At 36.7% G+C, this 12,528-nt stretch overlaps 3 protein-coding genes and 1 non-coding gene across 4 annotated transcripts in view; 2 read left to right on the forward strand and 2 right to left on the reverse strand.

The window, feature by feature from the left end:
- Positions 1 to 571: 571 nt before the first annotated feature.
- Positions 572 to 3,386, forward strand: LOC120631460 (protein ALP1-like). Its single transcript, XM_039901067.1, has 2 exons — positions 572 to 931; positions 2,294 to 3,386. Exons 1-2 carry the CDS (start codon positions 606 to 608, stop codon positions 3,186 to 3,188), a joined length of 1,221 nt encoding a protein of 406 aa, XP_039757001.1. The 5' UTR covers positions 572 to 605; the 3' UTR covers positions 3,189 to 3,386.
- Positions 926 to 3,536, reverse strand: LOC120631471. Its single transcript, XM_039901080.1, has 2 exons — positions 3,380 to 3,536; positions 926 to 2,169 (listed from the first exon to the last, which is right to left on the reverse strand). The coding sequence occupies exons 1-2, from the start codon at positions 3,513 to 3,515 to the stop codon at positions 1,280 to 1,282; spliced, it is 1,026 nt and encodes a 341-aa protein (XP_039757014.1). The 5' UTR covers positions 3,516 to 3,536; the 3' UTR covers positions 926 to 1,279.
- A 2,573-nt stretch (positions 3,537 to 6,109) lies between these two features.
- Positions 6,110 to 6,181, reverse strand: Trnad-guc. Its single transcript has one exon. It is a non-coding gene; the product is annotated as a tRNA-Asp (tRNA).
- A 402-nt stretch (positions 6,182 to 6,583) lies between these two features.
- Positions 6,584 to 12,528, forward strand: part of LOC120634411 (tyrosine-protein kinase Drl-like) — a 56,500-nt gene continuing 50,555 nt past the window's right edge. The window contains exon 1 of the mRNA XM_039904949.1: positions 6,584 to 6,971. Within this exon, the coding sequence (XP_039760883.1) occupies positions 6,881 to 6,971 (91 nt within the window). The 5' untranslated portion in view covers positions 6,584 to 6,880. The remainder of the gene's footprint in view (positions 6,972 to 12,528) is intronic.

Here is a 12,528-nt window from a genome sequence, read left to right on the forward strand (position 1 = left end):
TGTGATTTAAATATCTCTAAACAAATGTGAAAGTTATATAAACTATATTAAAATGTAGATAAATATTATTTTTATATTGTTTTAGTATGGTAATATGTTATAATGGTACCGACTTACTTATCGATACTCCAATACAAATAATATGTTGTTGTTAGTGCCGGATAAGGCAAGCGCGGGGCAGTCTGTCTGTCTGTCTGTCTGTCTGTCCTCTGTCCTCTGTGATTCGGCACTGGTTGTTGTGTAAGTGTAACAAAAACTATTTTTCGCTGGAGGCGCCGCACACTTCACACACAGGGGCGGCCCTGCGTACACGAACGCTAAATCGCGCACGTCTCTGTAAATAGGGAAGTAAATAGGCACGGCTGAACCCTTCCACCTGACAAATTCGGTACATAGGTATAATCAATAGCCTATAAGGCTCAACTCACACTGGCGCAGAGTCGAAGCGACGCGACGCGTCATGTTTTGCACGGTGACGCGCGCCTTCGCGAGGCGACGCGCGTCTTCGCGAGGCGACGCGCGATTGTGCGCGACGGCGCGTAGTGACGGAACCAGTTCAGAGACTTTCGAACATTCGTGAATGGTGCTCGCTCGACAGTATTATAATGGTTGATATCGATCTTATCATGATTGCTCTAATATCAGAAGCTGAAGAGGAAGAAAGTGAATTTACATCAGCAGCTGAGGATAGAAAAATAAAACGAAAATTTTGGGTTCACGAGTTATGGAAGAAAAGACATATACTTGGCGAATTCAGAACACTCTGTAGTAATGATTTAAGTCTGGACCCAAGATATTTTTATGATTATTATAAAATGGGTTTAGATAAGTTTGAAAATTTGGTAAATATTTTGAGGCCTCACATCCAAAAGCAAGAAACAAATTTAAGAATACCTATTTCCGTTGAAGAGCGGATATCAATATGCTTGAGGTAAGTACATTTTTAAGCTAGCTTAGATTTCCATTCTATTCTATTCTAAAGCATTAAAATAAAAATAAAAAATGTAAATTGATTAGGAAGAGTCAAAAGCATTTATTTTAATTTACATAGATTTATTTATCTTTAATTTTACGCGCATTATTAAGTACACAAGGACAGTTCTTCGAAAACTGATACCATGCATATCTACCTATCACATAATTTTAAGCTAAAATCTACATCACATTATTTCCGGAAAGTACAGGCGTAGGTATGACAAAAAATAAGTATTTATAATTTTTTGGAGAACCGTCCCTTATACCGTAAATCATGGCATTAAATCAGTCATACATAACGTCATTAACTGTAGTCATTATCACCATCCCTTTGTTGCCGCGTCGTCGTCCCAATCGGCAATGGTATGTATGGTGAAGGTGGCAGGTCGAGATCTTCCATACGATCTTCCACACGATATCTCGAAGAAGTGCTATTTTCGAACTGATTAGGGATTATGCTGTTGCTACTGGATGACGTTTTTGACTGCATTGAGTATGTGTTAGAAGGAGTATAAATGGTTGGTAGCTGTGTTGTATAATACCCGGTATTTGGCTGCATTTTATAAGTGTTGGAATTAGAAATACAGTTAGTGGAATTAGATTGTAGCTGAAGACTTTCTGATTCGGTTCGTAGTTCTGTTGTATAGCCGATGGATGAAGAAGTATTTGCTTGCGTTGAGTTGATATTAGTTGTTTCAGGTTGAAAGGTGCACATTTCATTCGAAGCAACTTTTATTTCCGCGTCAGTTACTAAAAGCAATATCTGTCGTTTCAGTAGCACTTGCATTTGTATTGGCATCCGTTTAACCGTTTTGGACATAGAGAGAAAAAAAGTGTCCGTTGGATCTTCTTCTGTTTTCTTATTTTCCAAATATTGTGCGAATAACATTTGTGATAGTGGTTGTGACTTCTTTCGAGTAGTATCGGAATGACTGGATAATTGTGATTCGGGTCGAGATGGCGACGCAACGGACAAGTTTGTGTCGGTATCAGTGTTTACGTCATTTTCTTCGGAGCTCTCTAAGTTAGACGTCTGTGGTTTGTTCTGCAAGTATGGTTTTAAAAACTCCAATTCTTTTTCAAATCTTATTGGCTTATCATTTGATCTAGCAGAACCACTCTTAAACTGTCTTAGCCTAATTGCTTTCTTGTAACAATCTCGAATTCTTTTCCACCGCTTTTGACACTCTGCCTCTGAAAAAGGAACACAAAATAATTTTTAGGAACACAAAACAATTATCGTAACACAAAACAATTGTAACTCTTATTTTAATTCAATAAAATGTATTATTATATGTGTATTTTTTAATTGTTACAGATTTATGACTACAGCAATTAGCTTTCAAGCCTTAGCTCAAAGTTATCGAGTTGGATACAGCACTGTTTTAACAATTGTACATGAAGTTTCCGCAGCAATATGGAAACATTTACAGCCAATTGTCATGCCGAAGCCAACACAAGAATTATGGACTAAAATAGAGGAGGAGTTCAGAACCATATGGAATTTTCCTAATTGTATAGGGGCAATTGACGGTAAACACGTCAATATAAGAGCTCCCTGGAATAGCGGCAGTTTGTACTTCAATTACAAAAAATATTTTAGTACTGTCTTGTTAGCTGTTGTTGACGCAAAGTACAAATTCATTATTGTTGACATCGGAGCATATGGACGTAACAGCGATAGTGGCATATTAAACAATTCTAAATTTGGACAACGATTACAAAATAATACGATTGGTATACCGCCTAATAAAAGGTTGCCAGGTATGATAGAGGAAATGCCACTTGTTTTTGTAGGAGACGAAGCATTTCCCTTGTCCGAACACATCATGAGACCATATCCTGGAAATCAGGTGTCTGACAATCATGATAAGAAAATTTTTAATTATCGCTTAAGCCGAGCAAGGCGCTTAGTAGAAAGTGCTTTCGGAATTCTGACACAAAAATTTGAGGTTTTTCAAAAAAAAATAAAAATGCAACCAATGCATCTTGATTCTATGATTCTTGCATGCACATGTTTGCATAATTACGTAAGAGAAAATTACGAACTCGAAAACTTGGAATTGCCAAGTGATAGTATATTACAAGATATACGGTCAGTCGATTACCATACTATGACAAATGCCATGGTGATCAGAGAGACATTCAAATCTTATTTTATATCCGAGCATGGGGCAGTACCATGGCAAACTGAAATGATCAGACGATGTTAAAGAAGTGATCATAATGTTACGTAAATATAACTGTGTGTGTTTTGTACAGACAACAGCACGTCAAGTGTAACACTTGCACTACGAAAGCCGCCATTAGCACGAACGGAATAAATACGAGCTCAAGGTCAAACTGTTACGTTTGACGTGCTGTCGTCTGTACCTAAATGTAATAATAATTATATAGTACTTACCAGAAATTTGCATTTCACCGCTTACTTTTTGCCAGGCATTTTTCCTACAATTTTTATCACTGTAGGTTTTCGCCTTGACGTTAAACAGACAATCATACTTCTGTACTAAATAAATTAATTTTTCATCTTCGTCCATTGTCGTCGTAGTTCAGCACTGTCGTCCGTCCGTTGTGGTCGGCGTCTGACGCGTCACTGCGCCTGAGTACGCGCGGCGACTCGCGAATCCGCTCGACTCCAGCCGAGCGTCGGAGCGCGAATGCGCGCGTCAACGCGCGTCGACGCGCGCTTCCATATTTACATAGCACAAATTTGTACTTAAATAGTAGAACAATAAAGGTGAATATGCTTTAGGCGGAGAAATATGACGCGTCGCGTCGCTTCGACTCTGCGCCAGTGTGAGTTGAGCCTAACAGTCCACTCCTGGACTAAAGGCCTCCCAAAAGGACAATTTGCCCAGCACCACGCTCTGCAGACAGGTTTCGCAGTATCAGATCGCAGTAGTTGGTGGTAGTAGCACAGAAGAAGCTGCTGCCCATTCTCCGTTATATTCCCTTAGTCGCCTCATACGACAACCGCGGGAAGAGAAGTGATAACAACTTTATTCTGATCTGCCGTCACCACAGCACGGCACGAGGAGAAAGGTACAGGTACATAATATTATAATCCCTACGAAGCGTGGGATTTAGTAATAAGATATCCCTTGCATCCAGTGGCGTGCATAGAGGGTATGCAACGGGTATGCAGATGATATAAAATGAAGAAAAAATCCAGTACAAGTTATAAAACACTTAAGGATAGGCATTGTAAGAGTTATTTAATGCCTACCCTCAAGTATTTATAACTCAGTTGTTATCACTTCCCGCGGTTGTCGTACGAGGCGACTAAGGGAATATAATGCCACTTGTTGCATCCTGGGAGATGATAAGTACAAATACCAAAAAAACAATCTGCCTCCGCGACATTAAAAATCGAAATAAACGCGGATGAAGTCGCGGGATAGGTAGTAAAAGTAGTAGAATAAATAAATAAATATACTACGACAAAACACACATCGCCATCTAGCCCAAAAGTAAGCGTAGCTTGTGTTGTGGGTACTAAGATGACTGATGAATATTTTTATGAATAATATACATAAATACTTAGAATATACATACCCAGACACTAAGAAGACAAGAATAAGAGTAAGAAGAAAAGAATCTAAGAAACATAGCTTATACTACGATTGCTTCATGGTTTCACGGAAGCCCACCTATAATCAGACTTAAAGCCTCGTTGAAATGAACGAGTACACAAAGTACCTACATAAATAAATTGGGTTACATAAAATCATTATCCTGTTAAAAAAATTAAGGTTGCCCGTGTTGCAGTTCTCAAACTACACAGTTCACAATCTATAGGTACAGTTTTAATGATAAACTTCGCCTTATTAATACTAGGTATAAATGCGAAAGTGTGTTTGTTCGTTTGTCCTTCCTGCACACCCTAACTAAGATGCCAATCAACTTGATTTTTGGCATAGAGTTAGTTGAAAGGATGGAGTAACATAGGCTTTCTTAGATAAACGGTTCCCACTGTATTACTTGTTAAACCGTAATAGAAAACTACGTACTATAAATATACTACGAAAATACACACATCGCCACCTAGCCCCAAGTTAAGCGTAGCCGCCACCTAGCCCCAAGTTCAGCGTAGCTTGTGTTATGGGTACTAAGATAGCTGATGAATATTGTCATAAATATTATTATGAATATTATACCCATAAATACTAATAATATACAAATAAACCCGAATGCTCATCACACAAACGTTTTCCAATTTTGGGAATCGAACCCACGGCCTTGGACTCCGAAAACAAGGCAGCTGCCGACTGCGCCAACCTGCTGTCCAAGTAAAAGCGGAAAAAGAAAGCCGGCAACTACTAGCTCAAGAATAGAATAAGGACCTTCCTCATCTTTTTAGCATCGAACAGCGAGGCGTGGTTCGGATCTACACCGTTAGGTAGGTACCTATTTACCTAATTGAAAGTTGTGTCCTTGTAACGCATAAGTGGCAAAGATCTCGTGTGCCCTTCCGTTTTACCTACCACTTACAAGAAAGATAATAAAAATATGTAAAAAATGCTAAGTAAGCTGCACATTTATATGTGATTGGTGACGATATTACCGAAAATATCGCGTATAAACAATAATAATTGGATTGTTTTTCGATAATTTACAACGGCGTAAGCTTACTGCAACGTTATCATCGCTAAATATTGCGCATTTTAGTGTGCAACCAGCCCCCGTAGCTTCGTTGTCGCCGAATCCCCGCGACTAAACAATAAAAAAAGGACAATAACACATAATGTAGAAACATTTTGTTGAATGTTGTAGGTATATAAACAAACGGAAGTTGCGCACATTAACACAAAACTTAATTACCGATGAAGGACATCATCAAAAACAAAATGTAACAAATGAAATTTTGGGGTATATACTATGTAATAATAATAAAAATAGTAATTAAACCACAATCAAAAGAATAAAAAATTAGAAAGATAAGTAGGTTTAGTTTCGTTTATAATTATAAAAGTAGGTAGGTACCTACTATTATAATTATAAACGAAATCAAAAGCTACGAAAACTAAAAAATAAAATAATATGTGTCCATATTGTACATAAAAGAAAAAGTTTGTCGAACAGATTTTTCAAAATATTATAAAAATAATAAAATTTGAGAAATAAAAAAGAACTCCCCGGCGGGGAATCGAACCCCGGTCTCCCGCGTGACAGGCGGGGATACTTACCACTATACTACCGAGGATGATGCTTAAAGTAACAAAATTATCAAAGGGTATGATGTAACTTTACGTTGAAATCACGATAATATGGAAATTTAAAACTAGTTAACATTACTGAATATGATTTACTCTATATATATACCCTCATTATTTTAAATCTGTATTCTAAAATATATGAGCAGAATACCTATGACTCAATAATTTTGAAAAACATGTCCTAGGCTGCCATCTAGTATTTCATGCGAGTATTTCTTAGCGAAAGGTTTGCCTTTTTGCCTCAGGGTTACAGCGAGTCCCGCTAGATGTCGCTTAATTTAATGCCTTTCGTACTGCAACGGGAAGGTGAACTGGCGACAGCTGGCAACCCACAAATGAACAAAAGTCAAACTCCAAAACCAGTTTAGTTTAGCGGTGATAACGTGACAGTGAGCTTGTGCTGTTGTAAATTATCGAAAAACAATCCAATTATTATTGTTTATACGCGATATTTTCGGTAATATCGTCACCAATCACATATACATGAATAAAGATAAAGATTTTTGTTTAGTTTCGATCTCAAACTGTGTAGTTAACGTGTTTTTCTTGTGAATTTATACATTTTATCCGAATGTGTAATCTCGCTTCGACTTAACGTTGGACGGTGGTTGAAAATGTGAGTTAAATGTTGTTCTGGTGAACATTTTTGGTAAAGAACCTTTATTTTTTGAAGAACTCGTGTAAAAATGAAGTGGTTAACGTTTCTCATATTGTTGCCGGCGTGTTTTGGACATCTGAATGTTTATTTGAGTAGCGCTGAAGTATGGAGACTATTGGGTGAGTGAAGTTATTTAAACCTATCTTTTACATTTACAATATGTTGATCTAATCCTATTTATAATTTTACCTTTGCTCCGTTCTGCTTTATAATTTTACCTTTGCCTCGTTCTCTTATCCACATTAACTTTCGAGTATCGCTTTATAACCTTTAAAATACTGACTAGGTATCTAAAGCAAAGTATTAAAAAAATCATAGCTAAGACGGACTACCTAGATCAGTGATAGATTCTCAGATAAACTGCAATCGTACCTGTAAATAAGATCTTAAATCCTGGGTTTGCTAAGTTCAAACATAGATACAAACTCTTCAGTATTTTCAGTTTACCAGCTCTGTGGTTACACAGACCTTTTTCATTGCTTTCGATTAGGTACCTAGCGTTAGTTACAATTGTAATCAAGATCAATATTTAAAAAAACCGGCTACGTGCAAGTTGGACTTGCATAGGGTTCTGTACCAAGGTGCAATATGGAACACTATTGTTATAACTACAATAATATAATAAAATTTCATATCTCTTCCTATTGCGGTTCATGAGATACAGCCCGCTGACGGAATTACGGACATCGGAGGCTAAGGAATTGGGTTCCCTTTGGAAATTTACGGAATCCTTGGAACGCCTTCCTCAAGGCTTGGCGTTTCCTAAAAATAAATTAAAATTAAGTAGGTAGGTATTATTCACTCAAGCACTTGGGATTAGTTATTAAAATTTGAAATACCTACCTAGGTAGGTCAGTTCTGTGTACTGGGTGACGGATAAAGTCTACCTAGATAACTTAGGAGGTTATCGTGACATTATTACCTACTTGTGAACTACCTATGAACAGATAAATAGGTATGAACACATAATGGTTTGTAAAAAAGTTAACCGTTTTAAAGATATTTGAATTTAGAGATTTTATCAAAAAATAAAACTTTCTTTGCGAAGAATATCTAAAATAAAATAAAAGAACATCCAGGTTGCATTTTTTTGCTGATTTTACATAGAGGATACGAATGACAGTTAATAAAATAAACATCATCAATAAAAGGAAACGAAATACATAACCGCAAAGAGATGTTACAGTATAATTTGTAGGTATGTATCATGCAAATATTCAGTTGTATTTTCAGCTAAATTTACGATAAACAAACAGAAACATAACAAGCCATTCGTAGCATCAACAGCCTGTCTATCCCGTTAGGAAAGGTCCTACCGTATGGAAAGGTCTGCACTGGGCAGACGGGTTGGTGGCTTCCAAAATATTAATTTAGTCTCCCCGCAGGAAGAGGACGGCAGGTGACACCTGGCAATTCCTATAAATATAACCTTGATATAATTAATATCAATTAAAAAATAAGCTAAGACTTTTTTTATCAGTCACTAATTGTAAAGTCAACAAATATCCTGAAGACGATCGGTGTTGTAGTGAAATGTGCGTGGTGTAAACATTGGAAGGTTGATGAATGAATTGCACCATAAAGATTATCCTAAGGATAAAAATTTATCGTCCCCCACAGCTTTATCAACTCTCAGAGCATTGTCGCACAAGTGGAAATAATATCCAAATCCCTACTAATATTATATACCTATGTCAATGTAAGTTTGTTTGTTACGCTTTCACGCAAAAACTACTAAACCGAGCCTCATGAAACTTTGTACACATATTCTTGGAAGTTTTAGAAGTAAAATAGGATACTTTTTATCCCGACATTAAGCTCGGTTCCTTTGGGAGAGGGGAGGAGTGTATGACGATTTTACACCATAACTCCGACAAATTATAACCGATTTAAATAATTATTTTTGTACTATAGAGGTAATAATATGTGTTTAATTTTGCCTAAACTGTGGTTTGAGATAGAGGACAGAACTCCTCAGCGGACAGCAGCAAACCCCTGATTTAAGGCTTAGCGATACTACATACTTTATTTTTTTTTAGATCTACAACTAAATTTAATGCCACATCATAAAACAAAATCAAACGCAGACGAAGTCGCGGGTAACAGCTAGTAATATACATATGTGTAATATTAAGCGGGGGTAAACTTCTCCTATTCCGTGTTCCCGCGCTTTAGCAGGTGGACACGTTAATTATAATCGGAGGATATAATTTTTGTCTCCTACCTGTGCTAGCCCTTCTGGCGTTTTTGAGTGACAAACATCCATCCAAACTTTCGTATTTATATTTGTATATATATTAGTAGATATGTTATAGTATCTTGATACGAATACCAATGCAGTTCCTATCAGTGATTAAGGTGATAAGGATTTTTATCTGTATTGTTGATAATAATGTCATTTGAAAGGCTCATAATAATCTTCCGTGTTGATTAGGTACGTAATCTACCTACTGTTTATATAAATAGGTACACAGACACAAAACACGTACCCAAACACATGTACGCTATATAAATTTATCAAAACGTATTAAGTAAGGTAGATATTACCTAACCTACATATCTATTTCCCTTTATCTATTGGGCCGGTGGGTACCAAAAAAGTCGCAGCAGTTGATTGTCGTTAGCTAACGATTATCAGACGCCAACTTTCCCAATCATATATTCTAAAAATCCGAAACATCGTTTTAGCAGAGTTATTTATAAAAGGAAATTTAAATATCATTGTATTTATTCTTTAATTACACCTAAATTAATAACATTTTTATAAAACCATCCAAGCACTATTGCAGATTAAATATCTATTGAAAACCTTAATCTGTATTACCTCCAATACAATACCATGTCTCCTAATCCCATTTCACGGCAATTTCCAAATCCATAAACATAAAACATCGGCTGCGTTATCTTCGATCTGCCTCGAGGTTTTATTGTGGCGAGGTGACAATCCGGCTTTCCAGAAATATGTCCCGTGGTGTGTACCACGCGACAATAACCATTATTCAGACCCAATTTGTATTTTGGGACTTTTAAAGATTTTACGTGCAAGATAATAAAGTTTGAAGGGTTTTACCTCACCAACTTTACTTAGAATATGCACGCTATGAACACTTGAGTGACTTTTTATTTATCTATCTCTCAATTTCATATAAGTTAACTTTATCTTCGCACGCACTTGCTACTATGTCCCCTTAATTTTTCCATTAAATATGTTAATAAATATGTTAAAATATTATCAGTTTAAATTGGCCGCACCATCGGCCGCGCATAATTTCATACAAGTAAATTAATAAGAACTAACTTTTAAAAAAAAAAAAAAAAGTTTTTTAAAAAACCTTCTAAAGCGAAAGTATCTTTATATTTTTTTACTTTAATCTATTAATTTTAGATTATTGCAGATTTTTAATTTCTTGACATTCAAATACCGGTAAACAATACTTTCATACAATCAACGTTAAATTGCTCGATCTATTTCCTAGAATTTAAACATAAGAGGCAGTTTATTTTCAAGTTATTATAGTGCCTTGCTACAATTACAGCATTGTCAGATTTAAAGGGTCCCCTTTAAGATGCGTCTGCGCAGGTAATGCCGCTCGCAAAAGCATGTCTTTGTCCACGCCCATTGTACCGACCTGCGGGCGTGGAGTGCAATCTATCTTTGTCAACGACAAAACCATCTTTGTTCTTTGTTCTTGGTCAAAAAATTAGAATAACTATCTTCAAGGAGTGAAACGGGACTTCGTCCTTGTGGTTTGGATATATATATAACTAACGCGCACATATAAGTTAATGTTGAAATAAACCTGTACAGTTAATCATCAGCCTTCGGATATCCACTGTTAAAAATAGGCTTTTCCCGAAAAGCGCCAAAACACCCAGTCCTCAGCCTTCCTCATCCATCCTTCCACTCCCCGTCACTTTCTTTACGTTGTCGGTCCATCGTGTTGGAGGGCGTTCCACACGACGCTTGTTCGTGATCTCTACTCTAGAACTTTTCTGATCCAACGGCCATCGCACCTAAGCTACGACAAGATAGCCTGCCGATATACGATTAATATGGTAATCAGCTAATAACTAGGTACATTCTTAACTTTAAAACAAGCCACGTGGGTAGTAATTCTTTTGTAAAGTTATTCGACCTAAGTTAATATATAGTTTTAGTTCAAGAATGTTTATTCCTCGTCTTAGTTTAAGATTGTAGTCCTACCTATAAGCTTGTAATAATCAGTTATACGCCCTGATAGTCTGTTGATAGTAGTGCTATCCTTCCTGTCGATAAGGAAGGCATTACTAAATTAAATCCTATTTTGTATTCGAAGTCTCATTTAAGATTTGAATAGAATAACTTCATCCACGCTAGTAGCCCAGCATAGCCCTGCCAAATACCCTTACTACTTCATCATAATATCAACCCATTACCGGCCCACTATATGATAAGGATCTCCTCCCACAATCAGTAGGAGTTACGGCAGTTGTCCACCACGCTGGCCCAGTGCGGATTAGTGGACTCCGCATACCTCTCAGAATATTTTGGAGAACTCTCAGGTGGACAGGTTTCCTCCCGATGTTTTCCTTCACCGTTGAAGCAAGTGATATTTTTGTTGCAAATAACTTAGCAAAGGGCGTGCGTGAAGGTGCAGAAGGAACTCCTATCCACTGAGCTATCACCGCTACACTCCTACTACTCAGCAAATTGTATTTAGGTTATCCGTTGTAAGAAGTGGATCTAAGCTGTTCCGAATGTTAAAAGAAACACAGATATAAATTTAAAAAACATCATCTCGTTCTAAATCTAAATCAAATGCTCGATAATAGGCCGTTATTTAAAAAACTCAACCGTCTGAAGATTGTACAATTAAATTTTATATATCTATCTATAAATATAGATGTATAGATAAACAAACGCATGTTTTAACGGAATACCAAAAGTTTACCTCAGCAGGGTATAGTTTATTACAATAAGAATTATTAACATATCTCGTATCTTTATGCTCAAATCTGGTAGAGTCTACTGGCGAGTCCGTGAGATCTCATACCAACCGACAGCGAGTGGGTAATTTATTTCGGATGACATTTATTGGCAATTCAATAAGCTCGACGCCTAAAATGCTTTTCCTGACACTGTCGAACATGAACATTATCTTCATGCGGCTACAAGGTTATGGGTGGGATAAGAATACAATTTTTAGCTTAAATTTTACATATATAAGTCCGCCAAACGCCACCCAGATTGGTTGATCTAAACTTTAGAATTGCAAAAATATTTTCGTACATACCAAATAACTTTACAGACATTATTTGTATAAATACAAGGAAAGTAAATACAAGGAAAGCAGAAACATGAAGAAAGTTGGTAAAAAGATCTCTGCTATCCAAGTTTAATCAACTGAGCACATGCTTTCTCTCTCATATAAGAGAATTGGGACTCTTCACGCTGCTAGATTTTAGTTTGGCGAACTTCACCGATTGTAATCAGAACTTCTGAATAATCGTTAATGTTGACGAGTTCTGCGTAGATTGATAACATCGACATCCTAACTCCGGCTTGGTACTAAGAATTTATTGAAAGAAAAATACCAAAATCTAACCGAATTGTATCCAGGATCCCGTATTCCTTAGTCGAACATGCTTACTAAGTACTAGAACAACTAGCAACAAAGCCTTTGTATTAGAAAAACA

Source organism: Pararge aegeria, chromosome 2, assembly GCF_905163445.1.
Source record: "Pararge aegeria chromosome 2, ilParAegt1.1, whole genome shotgun sequence".
Lineage (NCBI taxonomy): Eukaryota > Metazoa > Arthropoda > Insecta > Lepidoptera > Nymphalidae > Pararge > Pararge aegeria.